A 19,059-nucleotide genomic window follows, 5' to 3' on the forward strand; every position below is an offset into this window, starting at 1 on the left:
ATAGTTTATATTTAGAAATCATACTACTGGATTTTGTGAATATCGGTCCATATTTGACCATAGCTCCCATATAAGGTCCACTTCAAAAAATCAGTTAAGTACTCATAAAACTCGTATAAATACATTTATCATGCTAAAATTCGACAAAAATTATACTCATATATATAGATACCACCAAATTTTATGCAGATTGGCCGATAATTGGTCACAGCTCCCCTATAAGGACCATTTCCGAAAAAAGATATTAACCTTAAAAAATATTAAAAACATATCGATATCAAAATGAAATTACGCACAGATCCAGTAATTTAAATCCAGTAATCATACTTCTGGATTTTGTGAATATCGGTCCATATTTAACCATAGCTCCCATATAAGGTTCACTCCCGAAAATCACTAATATCCTCATAAATTAGTGTACTCGGCACGGCCGAATATAGTACTCTTACTTGTTTTTTTGTAGAATTGTTGTTTTATTCATGGTTCTATTTTCTATTTAAAATTAAAATATATATTATTAGGTTAATCGAATAATTTTAAATTAACCAATTATTAACCGAATAAATCTAAACCCCGATTAATTATTTGCTCGATTAACCGATTAAACCAGTAACCCGATTAATTGAATACCCTAGTAATGGTGCAAACAATTTTGAGAAGCACTGGTTTAGAAAATACTGGAGTTAATTAGAGATCATTAGAGAACATTTGGGTTTTTATAAATATAACTACAAAAATCATCTAACCAGCTCATATAAGTTTTTTAAAAAGAGAAAATAATTTGTAAATTATTTAATTAAAAATTAAATTGATTATGACAAATGGAGATCTTATATTTAAGAGATTCTTCTATATACTCGTACATACATATATTTGTTCGAAACTTGTCAGCATTGCAGAACAAACAATACTCTCTTAGATATAGTTTTAGAACTAGTACTTTCATTACCCAGCTGTTCTACGAGACAGTCCCGAACTAGTGATTTTAGCCATCGTTTTGGGTGGAAACTATTTTCTTCAATAGTTATTTTATTGACCCTTTTTGATTACAATGTTACTTTACTAGCGTCAGCTACTTTACTAGCTACCTAACTGGTTACTTGATCAGCTACATAACTAGTTATTTTAACATGTACGAGTACTAATAGACCTCAAATAGTCAGATAAGAAGACATATCAATAAACGATTACTTGTAAACAAAACTTCCTCCGATAACTCTCCAATAGATTGCTTCTGGTGGCTAAAATAACTACATTCTAAAGAGAAGTGCAAAATAAACGTATAAAGTGACTTCACTAGAGGTTACTAAGAGACTCTAAAGTGACTATTGACATCACGCTATGTTACATGGGATATCAAAAATAAGAATAAACTGTATGAAAATTATATCAACATAATTTGTAGAAAACCAGTAGAAAACCGAATTACTCACAAAACGTTTATAGTGACTACACTCTAGATTACTTAGAGACATTTAAGTGAGAATTGTCTTCACGCTAGATTACCTGGGATTTATAAAGTAACCAATAGATATATAAATTAGAGTCAATCAAGTGATAGAACATTAGTGATAATTACTGTCTATAAGGGATACGTTGACTACTTGCTTAACTGCTGGGTAGTGAATTTTAATTGAAATATGTCATGCTTGAAATTAGCTTTTTAATTGTTTTTTTTTTGTTTCTATTATACAATTTTATTTAAAATTCTTTTGTTTACCAAGCATATGAAAAATTTAAATCTTTCGGAATTATATAACTATTTTAAAGCTAACTAGTTACACAAGCAGTTCCAAAAAAACTAGTTCCTTGACAACTCTGTAGAAGCTGTTTAGCATTACAATAATGTAATGTGGTTTAGAGGTGGTTGTGATGTCCTTAGTTCCATAATTAATCCTAGATTCTATATAAAAGCCTCCTACTATATGCTCCATATCAGATATATTTCCGAAAAACACTTTACCCATAAAACATTGACAAATTGTTGTACCGAAATACCATTATATACAAATATTCTTTAAATCACACTCAAATATTTTAATAAATATAGAACCTATACTGTTCCGACCTATAGTCCCGGTCCACACTCTGAAACATTTGAGTTTGTTGACGAAAGGGCAAAGAGGAATGAAAAAGGGAACTTTGTTTCATGTACATGAAGTTTTTGTTGAGTATGTCATCCACATTTATTCGTTCGTGTTCGTACTGTACAGAAATGTCAAAAACTGAAAAGCAAAAACTTCACTGTGTGGACACGAATGCAGTTTCAAAAGAGAATTTAAAAATGTTTTGCAGCAAATGTTTCACAGTTTGGACAGGGACATACAAAACATGATTTTTTGTTAAAGCAAGAGTTAGGCATACAGAATATTGTTTGCTCAGATATAAAATTTTAAGACACTGATCAAAATTTAAACATCTCGAGAGTAAGTTCCAGATCATTTAAATATTACAAATATAAACCAAATTAAACTAGTTTTAGGTTGACAAATATAATTAAGCAAGACGGAAAAACAATACCTTTATAAAAATCTCTAGCATGTATTTTTCATTGCAAAATAATGATTTACAAATCTAAACTAAATATTTAAGGAGTGAGATCGAAAAATTCTTAACACACGTTTTTCATTACATTTTTTAACCCAAGTATTATTTGAATTTTTTTTTGATCAGTTACCTTTGAAAAACATGTCAGTTATTATGTGTAATGTCAATTATATTAATTTTTTTGTTAATCTGATTAAAATGAGTGACCAGAAAAAAGTGCGTACTGAAATTATTAAATATTTTCAACAAAACCCAACTTGGTCTTACAAAAAGTTGGCCAAGCATACAAAGGTCTGCCGTCAAACTGTTTCCAATGTTATTAAACAGTACCGGGAGAACTTGTCAGTTGATAGAAAACCTGGTTCAGGTAGAAGGAATGGTCCACATGATGTTTCTAAAGCCAAAAAAATAGAACGCATTTTCAAAAGAGCTCCCAACACATCCGGTAGGAAAGCAGCCCGGTTAGCTCAGTGCTCGGACTATTTGGTACGAAAAGTTAAAGCTAATGCAGGTTTAAAAACATACAAGGCTCAAAAAGTTCCTGACAGGAACGCTACTAAAAATTTAGAGGCCAAAAACAGAGCACGGAAATTGAAGTCAAGTTTTATAAAAAAATATTCTTGCTGCATAATGGATGACGAAACGTATGTTCTGGCAGATTTTTCGCAACTTCCAGGTCAAAAATTTTATGTTGCTGATGCTCGAGGGAATGTTGAAGAAAAGTTTAGGACCCAAAAGCAGACAAAATTTCCCAGAAAGTTCTTGGTATGGCAAGCAATATGCAGTTGCGGCAAAAGAAGCCACTCATTTGTTACAACGGGCTCTATAAATACCGAAATTTACATTAAGGAATGTTTACAAAAAAGGCTGCTTCCATTCATAAGACTTCATAATGTGTCCACTTATTTTTGGCCTGACTTGGCATCCTGTCACTATGGCAAACAAGCCCTTGAGTGGTACAAGAACAATAATGTGGTATTTGTACCAAGAGAGGCAAATCCTCCAAACTGCCCGGAGCTAAGGCCAGTGGAGAGATATTGGGCTCTTGTTAAAAGAGAATTGAAGAGTACAAAAAAGGTGTCCAAAAGTGTGGTAGATTTTAAACGGAGATGGACTACATGTTCGAGCAAAGTGACAGAAAGCACTATAAAAACGTTAATGGAAGGGTTTCCGAAAAAGGTTCAAAATTGCATCACTAGTGATTAAAACTATAAAAATAATTTTTTTTGTAAATTGTAATAATAATTTCAATCAAATAAAAAAAAAATTAAAGCTGTAAGTTTAGTGGTTTCTTTTTTATAAACATATATGTATGTTAAGAATTTTTCGATCTCACTCCTTAATCCAAATAACCCTCAATCAGCAAACTAGGCAACAGTTCATGCAATTCCTTTATATAGCCAGGATGCTGATAAGTAGAAGCGGTCTTTTCGCCATTTTCAATATAGTCAGATATATTCATTTCTTTAAGTTCCTCCTCGCTGGCAGACAGTACAACATGATTTAGAGGCAAAAATGTAGACAGTAAAAATAATGCTGCAAATTACAAAAAGGTTAAATAATTTGAAAAATTTACTCAAGAAAACAAAAACTTACAAAAATGTCTATAATGAAGATTGGCTATCTGCAAATCCGAATAACGTGGCAATTCTCCCTTGAAATTAATTTTCTTTAATACACGTATAAATTCACTGAAATAATACTGCATAAATTCATTTCGCCTCAAGCGAAATTCTGGTCGCATCATCATGTACTGCGAATAAATCAAATCAATACTCAGAGGGGCATAACAACAAATTTGATAATCCACCATGATCAAATCTTCTGCTTGCTGTTCTGCATTGAATTTAAACATAAGATTTTTCATATGAAAATCACCATGATTTAAAACGAATATATCTTTTTGGGTCTTATTCAATTTATAGGCATTGTAAAGAGCTTTGCATTTTTCAGTTATTTCCGGTTGCAGGGCTTTCACCTTTTCCTCATAGACTTTAAGATCCTCATGTTTCGATAACATATCGATGAAATGAAAAATACCCTGTGACATGTAATCCATTTTCATAATTGCCGAGCTACTAAATATACCTTCATCGTATTTGGTAACACAGGCATGATCCTCAGTTTGGCCTAACATGAAACTGACTGCATGCAATTTGGCTACTTTACGATAAATCATTTGGAGTTCATCTTCTGTAGTTGAACGTGAACGTAATGTATCGTAACCCAACTCACAGAGATCTTCGAAAATGAGAACTTTACGTGGTTGTAGAGTGTGATAGATAATTCTAAAAGTTTAGAGATAATTTAAATCAATTTCAATTTATATTTCTCTGTCACTTTTACTTACTCTGCCGCCAGTTTGGTGGGTTCTCCACATTCTGCTAAAATTTTCTCAATTTTTGGCAATGTCTCTGTATACATACTAATTTCAGTTTCAAATACTTTTGATTCCTGCAGCAGGTCAGCTTTCATGCCTTCATCTGGCAAGGTTTTAAGGATTAAGGATTTTTGTTTAAATTCAAGGGAGTTGTCATTATTATAGGTTACCTTGCATCTAAACATAATACTGGCATAATGATCTCCCTTCTTGCTGGCAGGGCTAATCTCAAGTTTCTTTATCTAAAATGTAGAATAGTAAGTTTTTGTTTTAAATGTGTAATAACCTTGATTCTTAAGTACTTTGCAAGTAGTAAATAAGTGATAGTTAAATAAGTAACTCTTTAATTAAATATTTACGTAGCGTATTTGTAGTACTCACTATAATGTTTTCATTATTTTCATATTTCTGTAGAACATTTGCAAAATATTCTTGATTAATCCATGACGGTGCCACTAATTCGTCTTCATTATAAATACTCATCGTATCGACTTAACAGGTTTTGTCGTCCGCCACTGTTTAGTTTGAACTGAATAAATTTTATAAACAATAATTTGAATTTAGCTAAAGCTTTTATAGTAAACATTTAAAAACAAATTTGTCTAACAAATAATTTGTTTATCGCTACATAGTGTATGAGCGGTTCTCAATTGTACGACTATTAAGTAGTTCGATAGATAATTTATGACGCAGCATATTTTCGTTTGCGTAGTAAAGAGAGCTGAGTGAGAGAGACAGTGAAATGTAGAAATTTAAATTACTCCTAGTTCTTAATATAAATAGATTCATAAACTACAAGTCATTTAAATAGCTTGGAATCCCAGTGCAAAAAAAGAGAGAGTATAGTAGGGGCACCTACAGCAGTTACGATCCCAGTAAACAAGGCTATATGAAAGAGTTTCGTCAAATGTATTGCTTGAATGAAAAATATCATTGCGTCAATAATCGAATTTTGTGTCTCAGTCAACGAATTTCGAACCCCCTCTTTTCATCGGAAAGGATAAATAAACAGACTAAATTTGCGCTTCTAAGCGTACAGTTACACAATCCTAATTTAACCAGGATACGGCCATCACCGAAAGTCCAAAAATCAGCTGCATAATTTCCTTATAATTATATGAAACTAGTTGACCGCCCCGCCTTCGCCCGGTACTATTTACTAATGTTAGTTCTTCAAGTTTTTCCAACCCACATACATCTGCCTGTTCTTATTTATTTGCAAATAAAACATCTAAATTTTGACTGCATACTTTATGGGCTTTTTTATTACAGTTGACTGGAATGAAAAAAAAAACCGAGTTTTACCCGGAATTTTTGAATTTTTTTTCTTTACAAACCATCCCCTTAAAATTTCGAATAGAATAAAAAACAAGTAAGAAAGTAATGTCGGTCAAGCCCGACCATATAATACCCTACACCAAGTAAATGAGCAAAAACATTTTTCTTTCAAAATTTCAATAATTTATATTCGTGAGTGATTTTCGGATGTGGGCCTTATATGGTAGCTATGACCAATTATGGACCGATCACCATGAAATTAGGTCGTGTGATTTATGTCTATATGAAAGTTATTTATGTTGAATTTTGTGTATATACATACCAACATTTTTAAGAGATTTATGCACGTTAAAGTGATTTTCAGAAGCGGGTCTATATGGGAGCTATGACTAATTATAGACCGATCGTAACAAAATTTGGTGACATGAATTTTGTATATATAAAACTTATTTGGAGCGAAATTTGTGTAGATACATATATAAATTAATCATTTATGACCGATAAAGTCCAATTTCGGGAGGACATTTGTATGGAGGCTAGGTGAAATAATGGACTGACTTCAGTCAGTTTCAATAGGCTTGGTCCTTGGGCCGAAAAAAATCTATATACCAAATTTGATCGACCTCTACTCTGCGCACAAGGTTTACATGGACAGCCAGCCAATCCGCCAGACGGACGGGCGGACATTGTTTAATCGACACAGAAAGTGATTCTAAATCGATCGGTATACTTTAAGGTGTTAGACCAATATTTTTGGGCGTTACAAACATCTGCACAAACGCATTATACCCTCCCCACTAGGGTGGTTTAGGGTATAAAAATCAGCCAAATCGCTACAGCCTTTCTCACGTGATGCCATTACATACATGGGCCATTTCATTTGTATATATATAGATAGATAGACTAGTCAGGGTTTAATTTTGTCATGAGACGAATATGAATAAGTGGCCAATCCGTACAAAAGGAGGCTAAATGAAATAATGGGCCGATTTCAACCAGCTTCAACAGGATTATTGGCAAATAGACAGCCGAACTTCATTGTATTATCTTCAAAATTGCAAGGATTACAATTCGGAGAGTGATTCTCGCATGGTATTCTCTAAGGTGGGTGTTACAAAACATCATCAAAAAGTGTATGTACAAACGTTACTTGTATGAGACTTTACCAAGCATGTAAAAGTTCATGCTGTGCGGTTCAGAAGTGGTAATTTTGACACGGAAGACAAAGATCGCCAAGGCCAGACAAAATAGTTTGATGACCAAGAATTGGAGGCATTACTCCATGAAGATTATTGTCAAACTCAACAAGAGCTTGCAAACTCATTTGGAGCTACTCAATCAGCAACTTCAAAACGTTTGAGAGCCGCAGGTCTCTCGCATTGAAGCCGAGAGACCTTGAAAGACGATTTTGCATGTCGGAAACGATGCTTGACCCCTATAAAAGAAAATCATTTTTGCACCGTATCATTACTTGCGATGAAATACGATTGTGATACGTTTCACTTTGGAACATAGTATCCGATATTCGCTTGATTCGTTCTTGGCCTCAAAAGATGAGCAGAAATCCATATGTTGCCAGAAAAATGGGAAAAGGTCATAGCTAACAATGGCCAATACGTAGAATAAATAGAAAATAATAATATAAAAATTTCTATATAAAATTGTGTGTATAACAACAAGATTTTCTAAAAGAAATTTTTGTATAACTAGATTTTCTATACATAATTATGTGTATAACAGTATTTTCGATAGAATATTTTTGGTATTTTTTTGTGAAACAGTAATTTCTATAGAAATTTTTGTGTATAACAGTATTTTTTGTAGAAATGTTTGTGTATAACAATAATTTATATATAGATGTTTGTATTTAACACTTTTTTCTATAGAAATGTTTGTGTATAATAGTTTTCTTAGACATTTTTGTGTATAAGAGTTTTTTCTATAGACATTTTTATCTACAAATTTTTTCTCTAGAAATGTTTGTGTATAACTCTTTTTTTACAGACAGTGTTTGTTCACAAAAGTTTTTCCTTTAGAAAAAATTATGTATAACAGTTTTCTCTATAGAAAAATTTGAGTATAACAGTTTTCTTTACAAAGACTTTTTTCACCGTTTTTTCTATTATTTTTTTTTAACAGTTTCTTAATAGAAAAAATTGTGTATAACACATTTCTTAATAGAAAAAATTATGTATAACAATTTTCTCTATAGAAACATTTGTGTATAACATTTTTCTGTACATTAAATTGTTTGTATAACATTTTTTTTATAAAAAATTTTTTGTATAACAGTTTTTTCTTTACAAAATTGTCTGTATAACAGAATTGAAATAATAAAAAATTGTAAATTTTAGTACTCTAATCCCCATTTTCTCAATATCTGGTTAACGATAAACCTCCAATTTACATTTTTAAGTCGATCGACTTAGAATCACTTTCTGAGTCGATTAAACGATGTCCGTCCGTCTGGCTGACTGTCCATGTAAACCTTGTGCGCAGAGTACAGGTCGCAATTTTGAAGATATTTCGATCAAATTTGGTACATATTATTTTTTCGGCCCAAGGACGAAGCCTATTGAAACTGGCTGAAATCAGTCCACTTTTTCACCTAGCCCCCATACAAATGTCCTTTCGAAATTGTTTAATTTATATATGTAACTCCACAAACTCCGCTCCAAATAAGTTTTATATATACAAAATTCATGTCACCAAATTTTATTACGATCGGTCCATAACTAGTCATAGCTCTCATATAGACCCGCTTCCGAAAATCACTTTAACGTGCATAAATCGCTTAAAAATTTTGGTATACAAACAAAATTCAACATAGTTAACTTTAATCACATGACCTAATTTCATGGTGATCGGTCCATAATTGTTCATAGCTCCCATATAAGGCCCACATCCGAAAATCACTCAAAAATATATATTATTGAAATTTTAAAAGAAAAATGTTTTTGCTCTTTTACTTAGTGTAGGGTATTATATGGTCGGGCTTGACCGACAATACTTTCTTACTTGTTTTTGTATGAGAACTGTCAGTTTATCGTCACGATAAAAAATAACCAGAGATTGAGAAAATGGGGGTAAGGCTTAACAGAGTACAATATTAATTTAATACAGTTCATCCCTGGTACTGATATTCCAAATTTCTTTCCACTTCTGAATTATAATTAATTTTATTTATTATTTAGAAAATCTAAATTATTTTATTAAAAAAACACTTTATTTAATCCAAATAACCATCTATTAACAAATTGGGTAACAAACGGCGCATTTCGTCTATAAACTCTGGATTCTGATAGGCTGAGACAGCCATTTCGGGACTTTCAACAAATTGGGTAGTATCAATATCTTTAAGCTCGTCCGGTGTTAAAACCAATATGGCACGTACTAGAGGCAAAAATGTTGCCATTAAAAATACAGCTGAAAATATAAAATGTTTGTGTATTATATAAAATATTACATAATCTTTCTTCTAAACAACAACTTACAAAAATGTCTGTATTTAAGACTTGCTATTTGAAAATCGGAATAACGTGGTAACTCTTCTTTAAAGTTAATTTTCTTTAACATTCTTATAAATTCCTCAAAATAATAATGCATAAATTCGTTACGTCTTAAACGTAAATCGGGGCTCAACAGCATATACTGGGAATAAGTCAAATCAATATTTGATGGAGCATAACAACTTATCTGATAATCCACCATAATCACATCTTCTATATGTTTTACTGCATCAAATTTAAACATGAGATTTTTCATATGAAAATCACCATGATTTAAAACAAATATATCTTTCTGGTCCTTATTTAATCTATAAGCATTATATAGATCCTTGCAGTTTTGGGCCCAGCATATAGCTGACTACATGCAATTTGGCGATTTTACGATAGATAATTTTAATTTCATCTTCTGTTAGATAACGTTCGCGTAGAGTATCGTAGCCACTTTCGCATAGATCTTCGAAAATAAGAACTTTATGCGGTTCTAAAGAGTGATAAATAATTCTGAAAAGTAGGGAAAATATTTTAGAGTTTTTAGAAATTATTCATGCATATTTTAAAGACAGTATATTCAAAATGGGAAAAGCCTATTCAAAACTTGCAATTTTAAAGCTTTAAGCTTCACAAATTTTATAACTTATGAAATTATACAAGACTTTTCAACTTACTGTGCCGCTAATTTGGTAGGTTCCCCACTGTCGGCTAAAATTTTCTCAATTTTTGGCAAAGCTTTGGTATACATGTTAATTTCAGTTTCAAATAAACTTGATTCCTTTAATAGATCTCGTTTCGGACCATCTTCTGCCGGCAATGTTTTAATAATTAAGGATTTTTGCTTGGAATATTTTGAGTTATTACAACTGTAAGAGACTTTACATCTAAACATAATACTGGCATAATGATCACCCTTCATACTAGCAGGGCTTATAACAAAATCTGTTAACTATACAATAAAATAAGAACAAATGTTAATTTAATTATAATTTATTACTAAGCACTTTTTTCAAATAGCTATAATACCCACTTTTATATTTTCATTGTCTTCATATTGTCTTAGAACTTTTTCCAAAAACACTTGATCAATCCAAGACGGAGGCACCAGTTCATCTTCATTATAGAGACTCATTTCAAAAGACGTAGAAAGTATTGACTGGCCTTTGCTACTGTTTAGTTTAAATTGTTTATAATTAATAAACTATAATTAATATTAAGCTTAAGGTTTTATACTAATAAAAAGCTTGCTTAAAATGCAAACAAAAAAATATATAAATTATATTACGAGATTTCATGTCATAACTAGTAAGTGGGGTTTGATAAGATTGTTTGGGAAATGGGGGAGGAATATCAAAATAAATTGCATCACAAAAGAGTAAATACTTATAGAGAGAGAAAGAGTGCGGTAATGGCCAATTGAAATTAAAATAAGCTCTTAGATGCAGCTTTTAGTTTTTACAACAAGCTGAAATAATATTTAAAAATATTATTCAAAATGTGTACGATTTGCTATGCACTTGAGTTGAATCTTTAAAATCCTTTGTGCCTTAAACAATTCTGTCTTCGGAAAAACTTTCATTCGAATTCCAGCCCGTATAAACAAATTATTCTCTGTATAACACTGTACAATACCAAAAAAAATTACAAGACATGTGTATCGGCGTTTTGAAAGTTTACATCTGAATTTCATTTGAGGGAGGGTTAAAGTTTCCCAACTCTGGCACATTCTTATTGTTAATCGGCATAAGAAACCATGTGATCCTTACATTTTAGGTATAAAATATGTTCAGCAAAGTTATGTAAAATATTACGGAGAACATTTTTGTAGAATATGTTAACCTTCTAAATCCTCAAGGCATGGGTCTTTTTTGTCCTTCTTTTAAAAAAAGAGCAAAAAACACCATTAAAACAGGGTTTTAAGGGGTTAAAATGTTCCGCAAAAATATTATCCGTGAAATTTTACTATAAGTCCATGAATACACCATAACGGAAAATTCAACCAGAAAGTCAGAAATAAATCACAACAAAATAGAGCTTAGGGTTAATTTCGCATTTATTAAGAATTTTATTTTAAAGTACAAAAGAAGCTATGACCGATTATGAAATTAGGTCGATCACCATGAAATTAGGTCGTGTGATTTATTTATATAAAAGTTAACTATGTTGTGTTACCAACATTTTTAAGCGATTTATGCACGTTAAAGTGATTTTCGGAAGCGGGTCTATATGGGAGCTATGACTAATTATGGACCGATCGTAACAAAATTTAGTGACATGAATTTTGTAAATATAAAACTTATTTGGAGCGGAATTTATGGAGATAAATATATAAATTAAACATTTATGACCGATAAAGTCCAATTTCGGAAGGACATTTGTATGGGGGCTAGGTGAAATAATGAACTGATTTCAGCCAGTTTCAATAGGCTTGGTCCTTGGGCCGAAAAAATAATATGTACCAAATTTGATCGAAATATCTTCAAAATTGCGACCTGTACTCTGCGCCAGCCAGACGGACATCGTTTAATCGACTCAGAAAGTGATTCTAAGTCGATCGGTATACTTTAAGGTTGGTGTTAGACTAATATTTTTGGGCGTTACAAACATCTGCACAAATGCATTATTATAATGCATTTGTTACAATTTATAATTTTATTTATACCCTCTCCACTATGGTGGTGTAGGGTATAATCCTTATTAATACAAATAAGCAACACAATTTAAAATTTTAATCCAAATAACCATCCCTTAACAAACTAGCTAAGAAATGTCTCAGTTCATTTATAAAATCTGGATGATGATAGGCCACGGCACCCATTGCTGGATCTTCCACATATTTAGCAGTATCCACATCTTTAAGTTCATCCGCTGAAGGCACCAACATCATGCGCACATGGGGCAAAATGGTAGACAATAAAAATAAATCTAAAATCAATAAAAATTCATTAATGAAACTCATATAATTTAAAACAAAAAACTATTTACCAAAATGTCTATATTTCAATCCAGCTATTTGGAAATCCGAATAACGAGGCATCTCCCCCTCAAAATTAATTTTCCTCAAAACTCTTAAAAATTCCTCAAAATAATAAAACATAAATTCATTTCTTCTACTGCGAAATTCCGGACTCATTATCAGGTACTGCGAATAAGCTAAATCTATGGTCGAAGGACCATAACAACTTATCTGATAATCCACCATAATTAAATCTTCTATTTGATGCTGAGAGTTAAATTTAAACATTATGTTTCTCATATGAAAATCACCATGATTTAAAACAAATATATCGCCTTGGCCCTTATTCAATGTATAGGCTTTATAGAGTTTTTGGCAGTTTGAGATTATTTCAGGCTGCATTATTTTGATCTTATCCAAATAGACCTTGAATTCTTCATGTTTCTCTAGCATAGCAATGAAATTAACTATACCCGAGGTCATGAAATCCATGGCCATTATGGTGGAACTACACATCATACCTTCTTCGAATTTTGTAACACATTCATGTTGCTCTGAATGGCCCAATATAAAACTGGCTGCATGTAATTTGGCTATTTTACGATAGACCATTTTAATTTCCTGTTCGGTAAGATAACGTCCACGTATGGTATCATAGCCGGCTTCACACAAATCTTCGAAAATTAAGATCTTATGGGGAGCTAAAGAATGGTAAATGAGTCTGAAATAATATTAAAAATAAAAAAAAATAATATGATAAAAATATTGCACTCTTTTATCTTAAATTGTATCTCTTAAATCTCTTTTATACTTACTCGGCCGCCAATTTGGTAGGTTCTCCATTCTCAGCCAATAGCTTCTCAATGTTTGGCAAAGCTTTGCTATACATGCCGATTTCAGTTTCAAATAAACTTGATTCCTTTAACATGTCTCGCTTCGGACCATCTTCTGTGGGCATAGTTTTTAATATCAAAGATTTGTGTTGGATATTTTCTGATGTATTGCTATTATAAGAGACTTTACATCTAAACATAATACTGGCATAATGATCACCCTTTACACTAGCAGGGCTAATAGCAAGATCGGTTATCTAAAAATTATTTAAATTAATTCATATATACATACATTTGGGGTATTCAAACGGTCTCCTATTAGGAGACCTAAAATATTTTTTTAGTTTAAACAAATTCTTATTGTGCTGCAAACAAAAAAAGTGATATTTTATGACAAACCAATAAACATATGTAGTTCAAAAAGTATTATTAGTTTATAACTTTTTTGTTTGAAACCCAACAAAAATTTGTTTAAACTAAAAAAATATTTTAGAACATTATGACAATACGACCTAATAGGAGACCGTTTGAATCCCCCAATTCATTTAAAGCATTACAACTCACTTTAATATTTTTATTATTCTCGTATTGCTGTAAAACCCCTTCAAAAAACTCTTCATTGATCCATGACGGAGGCACCAATTCATCTTCATTATAAATACTCATTTTATTAAACACCAATAAATGATTTGTTATATTCTACCATTCAATAGGAACTAAATAGATTTCTTAAATTAGATTATTTTATTTTAAAAGCTTTTTTTATATGAGTTTTATACATAATATTATTAATTATTAAAATTTTATCTACCAAAAATTATCGGAAACTGTTTGTAGTGTATGGCAAACAAATACTCGCATTATTAAGAGTAAATGCGACTATGTATAATTAGATAATTTGTGTCGTAGTTTGTTTTGGTTTGATAAGATTGTCTATGGAAATTTAAAGAGCGAATATGTCTGAGAACAAACATTTTTGTTAGAAACATTGTTAGAGTCTCCCTCTCAAATTATTATTATTTATTTCACAACTATCAGAATAATCAACAACATCTTAAAATTAAAAAAGTAAGAGAGCTATATCTTAGATACCCTTCACCAAATTATACTTCAAAATAAAAATTTTAAATATTTTTAGGTTAACAAAATTGATTTCCAAAATCGGAAAATATTTTTTAACCCGATTTTTTTTTTCAGCAAAAGTTTTTTTTTCGCTAAATATTAAAAAACAAAAAAAAACTTTTCAAAATTTTTAAAAAAAAAAATTTTAATTTAAAAAAAATTTTAAAAAAACAATTCTAAAATTTTTTTTTTAAAAAATGAAAAAAATCAAGTTAAAAAATATTTTTTCGGATTTTGATCGATTGTAGGTCCAACTTTCTATGGTCTTATATACGTCGTTGCAAAGGTCTTTGAAATATCTATCATTAGATATCCATATTGTCTATATTAATGACTTAGTAATACAGATATAGGTCAAAAATCGAGGTTGTCCTGGTTTTTTCCATATATCTCAGCCATTTGTAAACCGATTTTCTCGATTTTAAATAGCAACCGAGTCGGAAGAATTCCGGAGAAATTGATGTATGAATCGTGTATGTAAGTTAATTGGAGGCTTCGGAAAGTTGATTTCAACAGACAGACGGACATGGCTTAATCGACTTTATAGGGTCGGAAAATTATATTGTGGAAATTACAAACGGAATGACAAACTTATATGTATATCTATACCCTTCTCACGAAGGTGAAGGGTATAAAAATCAAGAAATTTATTCAAAACAAATTATTGAGATTAGATAAAATTAAATTAAACTTACTGAACTAAGGGGTGGTGTGATGATGAATGAGGAGGCGATCGACCCCTTTTATGGTATTTCTCTTATTAATTGCAAGATGTGAACAGCCATCTATATGACTATATGAGACTGCACAAAACAGGTGGACTAATGAACCTTCCTGTGCTACAACTAGGCCGACTTTCCAGCAGGACGAATCTACTTATGGAATTCCGTCGTGAGCAATTAAGGCTAATTGTCTCCTTTATTACAGGACACTGTATAATTGGGATACATACTAGAAGACTGGGTCTACGGTACAACGATTACTGTAGAAGCTGTCATAATGAAGAAGAGGAAGAGATGATACCTAGGTGATACCTAGACCTTTTCTGCCAAACCTGAGGGAACGCATCCTCGGAATTCCATTCCTGTTATGATTGGATGAGCTATCAAGGAGCTATCAAGAATCTTAGACGAATCTACACCTTCATCAGGGAAACTGGTTGTTTTATCTCGGATACAACGGAAGTATTGTAAATAGGGTTCCTACGCGGGAAAAATTTCACGGGAATTCCCGGGAACATTTTTATGTTAATTTTCGGGAAATATTTGTCGGAAATTTTCGGGAATTTCTTCATAAGTTTTCTTCTAAAAGTTACTATATTCAGATACGTTTCGATGGCCAAATTTGTTGCTAATTGAATTATTCTAATATATCCTTAGATTTTTTCGGTTCTAGCAACAGATAGTCAGTTGGAAAAGAAGTATTACTCAAGCCACAGCAGAAAAATTTGGTTATTAAGAATGAATCAAATTCAAAGTTTAACTTCTTTTAAAACCCTGGTAAAAGTATAAGTCAATTTATTCGAACAAATTTTTCTGGTTTTTGGTTTAATTTAGTGTTACAAAATTCCCGGGAATGAAGCGATTTTTTAATTTCCTCCCGGGAAAGAAAAAAGTCCGGGAAATTAGGAACACTAATTGTAAATAACCTGCTGTTAACTCCTTGGGTATCACAATGGGATCAGATTTGAATGGAACCTAACCTACTGAACTAAGATTTGTATATTCCCATAAACATCATGAGAAAAAATCACACGGCCTTATCTCACGGCAATCGGTACATAATTGCTCATAGGTCCACTTCAGAAAATCACGAAAATAAAGAATTGAAATTTGAAAAGAATAATGTTTTTGCTCATTTATTCAGTGTGGGGTATAATTTTGTAATGAATTTATTTAGAATGAATCTCAACTGTATCCGATTTTTACATTTTCAACTAATCTAAGTAACCGTCTCTTAACATTATTGGCAAAAAGTTTCTCATATCATCTATAAAACTGGGAGCTTTATAACTTAAGGCCATCATATCAACATCTTCCAGAAACGTAGAGCTGTCAAAGTCTTTCAAATCCTCAATTTTTGCAGTCATCATGGCGCCAAACATGGGTACAAATGTGGACATTAAAAATAAAGCTAAACGTAAATAAATTAAAAAATAAAATAAAAAAATAAATATTAATTAAAAACTAGCTGCTGCAACTCAATAAGCGAAACTTTAAAATAATTTTGTTCAATATTTTTATTTTGTGGCTTATCAAGTCTAAAATCCTGAAAAACTTACCAAAATATTTATATCTATAACCAGCAATTTGAAAGTCTGAATAACGTGGCAATTCTCCTTCAAAGTTTAAATTCTTTAAAACTCCTAAAAATTCCGTAAAATAATACTGCATAAATTCGTTTCTCTTTAAACGTAAGTCCGGACTCATCATGGTAAATTGGGAATAGATGGTATCAACACTTGAGGGTGCATAACAATTCATTTGGAAATCCACAAAAATAACATCTTCCATTTTGCCAGTTTCCTCATTGAATTTAAACATTAAATTTTTCATATGAAAATCACCATGATTTAAAACGAAAATATCGCCCTGGCCCTTGTTCAATTTGTGGGCATTATAAAGATCCATACAACCTTTCATCATATGGGGTTGCATTAATTTTACCTTTTCCAAATACCCAGCAAATTCTTCATGTGCCGATAGCATTTCTATAAAATTCCATATACCATTACGCACAAAATCCAAGTTAGTAATGGTTGAATTACAGAAAAATCCTGCATTGTATTTTGTTACAATTTCAGGTTCTTCACTTTGGCCCATCAAATAAGTAGCAGCATGAAATTTGGCTATTTTTAAATAGACCATTTTCATTTCATCTTCTGTTAAATAACGGCCACGTATGGTGTCATAGCCGGCCTCGCAAAGATCCTCCATGATAACAACTTTGTGGGGTTCCAAAGCATGATAAATGAGTCTGATTATATATATATAAAAGCAAATAATTGAAAATTCTTTGAATATCGCCTAATATTACTTACTGCGCTCCCATTTTAGTTGGTTGTCTAATTTCAGCAAAATATTTCTCAATTTTTGGCAGAGTTTCGCTGTACATAGAAATTTCTGTTTCAAATACACCTGAATCGCCCAACAAATCACGCTTTGAACACTCTTCCTCCGGCATGTTTTTAATTATAAAAGATCGTTTCTTTATTTCTGGAGATTTGTCAAGTCCATAAGACACTTTACATCTAAACATAATACTGCCATAATGATCACCCTTTAGAGTGGCGGGGCTTAGATCTAAATTAGTAAGCTAAAATTTTAAAATAAGAAAAAATAATAAATAAATCAAATAAAATAAAAATTAAATGAATAACATTTTTCAATTTAGAATAAAAAATTATTCGATCAATAATCGTGGAATAATAGAATACTCTAATACATTTATTTTGAAGTTAAATTAACCAGAAAATAGTTTTATAGTGAAAAATTAAGAGTCCCTATAAGTTACTGTTTTGCCAAAAAATGTAAACAGAATAAGCGGTAGCACCAAGTCTGACCATTGATTTTCAAAATCTTTGGAGGCCCATAAAAAAATATGGTCACCAAAATCGCCAAACTCAGTATAGGGTTTTACTACCCTTTGGTAGTAGAGTGGAACCTATACTGTCAAATCGATCACTCGATTTTTAGCTAACAAAAACTCCAACAATATTTTTTATATCACTCACCTTTACATGTTGTGTTTTTTCGTATTGATTCAAAACTTTTTGTATAAATTCTTCATTTATCCAAGAAGGTGGCACTAGTTCGTCTTCGTTATAAATACTCATTTTGTAATTTCACAACCGTTTAGTTTCAATACAATTTCACTTTTAAAAGTAGATTACCATTGAACTATAGCTTTTATGTTATTTGACAGATGATCGTAAAAAGAGAGTTGTAAAGAAATGTTGTGCTTTTTTAATTCAAAGAATAAAATGGCAAATTTAAGAGAACCATGTAAAGAGTAACAAAAAAAATGGGCTTTCTGAAGTAACTTTAAATATGTATTAAATACATATTTAAATATGGATGATAGGATTATGATTGTTAAAAATTATAACATTTTGTAGAAAAATCGTTCCATAATTCCCAAAATAATAAAAAAATCAAGTAAGAGAGCTATATTCGGCTGTGTCGAATCTTATATACCCTCCACCAAATTATACTTCAAAATAAAAATTTTAAAATTTAAATATTTTTAGTTAAACAAAAACAATTTTTTTTCAAAGCTGTTTTTCCTTTTTTTGAAAAAAAAAATTTTTGAATTGTTGTTTTTAATTTTTTAAATTTAATTTTTTTTAATTTTAATTTTTTTTTTAAATTTCCAAAATTTTTTTTTTTGGTTTTTTAAATTTTTTTTAATATTCAGCGAAAAAAACTTGGTGAAAAAAAAATT

The 19,059-nt window shown here is 31.1% G+C and overlaps 3 protein-coding genes and 1 pseudogene across 3 annotated transcripts; all 4 read right to left on the reverse strand.

Moving 5' to 3' along the window:
- Positions 1 to 2,584: 2,584 nt before the first annotated feature.
- Positions 2,585 to 5,457, reverse strand: LOC135948847 (uncharacterized). Its single transcript, XM_065498302.1, has 4 exons — positions 5,309 to 5,457; positions 4,898 to 5,169; positions 4,144 to 4,835; positions 2,585 to 4,083 (listed from the first exon to the last, which is right to left on the reverse strand). Exons 1-4 carry the CDS (start codon positions 5,408 to 5,410, stop codon positions 3,887 to 3,889), a joined length of 1,263 nt encoding a protein of 420 aa, XP_065354374.1. The 5' UTR covers positions 5,411 to 5,457; the 3' UTR covers positions 2,585 to 3,886.
- Positions 5,458 to 9,434: 3,977 nt separating this feature from the next.
- On the reverse strand, positions 9,435 to 10,964 carry LOC135948849 (uncharacterized; annotated as a pseudogene).
- Positions 10,965 to 11,834: 870 nt separating this feature from the next.
- On the reverse strand, positions 11,835 to 14,330 carry LOC135948848 (uncharacterized). The gene is made up of 4 exons (XM_065498303.1): positions 14,059 to 14,330; positions 13,477 to 13,751; positions 12,691 to 13,382; positions 11,835 to 12,630 (listed from the first exon to the last, which is right to left on the reverse strand). The coding sequence occupies exons 1-4, from the start codon at positions 14,158 to 14,160 to the stop codon at positions 12,434 to 12,436; spliced, it is 1,266 nt and encodes a 421-aa protein (XP_065354375.1). The 5' UTR covers positions 14,161 to 14,330; the 3' UTR covers positions 11,835 to 12,433.
- A 2,159-nt stretch (positions 14,331 to 16,489) lies between these two features.
- LOC135948850 (uncharacterized) lies at positions 16,490 to 18,486 on the reverse strand. The gene is made up of 4 exons (XM_065498304.1): positions 18,350 to 18,486; positions 17,657 to 17,931; positions 16,898 to 17,592; positions 16,490 to 16,749 (listed from the first exon to the last, which is right to left on the reverse strand). Exons 1-4 carry the CDS (start codon positions 18,449 to 18,451, stop codon positions 16,553 to 16,555), a joined length of 1,269 nt encoding a protein of 422 aa, XP_065354376.1. The 5' UTR covers positions 18,452 to 18,486; the 3' UTR covers positions 16,490 to 16,552.
- Between the last annotated feature and the right edge of the window lie 573 nt (positions 18,487 to 19,059).

The sequence above is a fragment of the Calliphora vicina genome, chromosome 1, assembly GCF_958450345.1.
Source record: "Calliphora vicina chromosome 1, idCalVici1.1, whole genome shotgun sequence".
NCBI classification, from domain to species: domain Eukaryota; kingdom Metazoa; phylum Arthropoda; class Insecta; order Diptera; family Calliphoridae; genus Calliphora; species Calliphora vicina.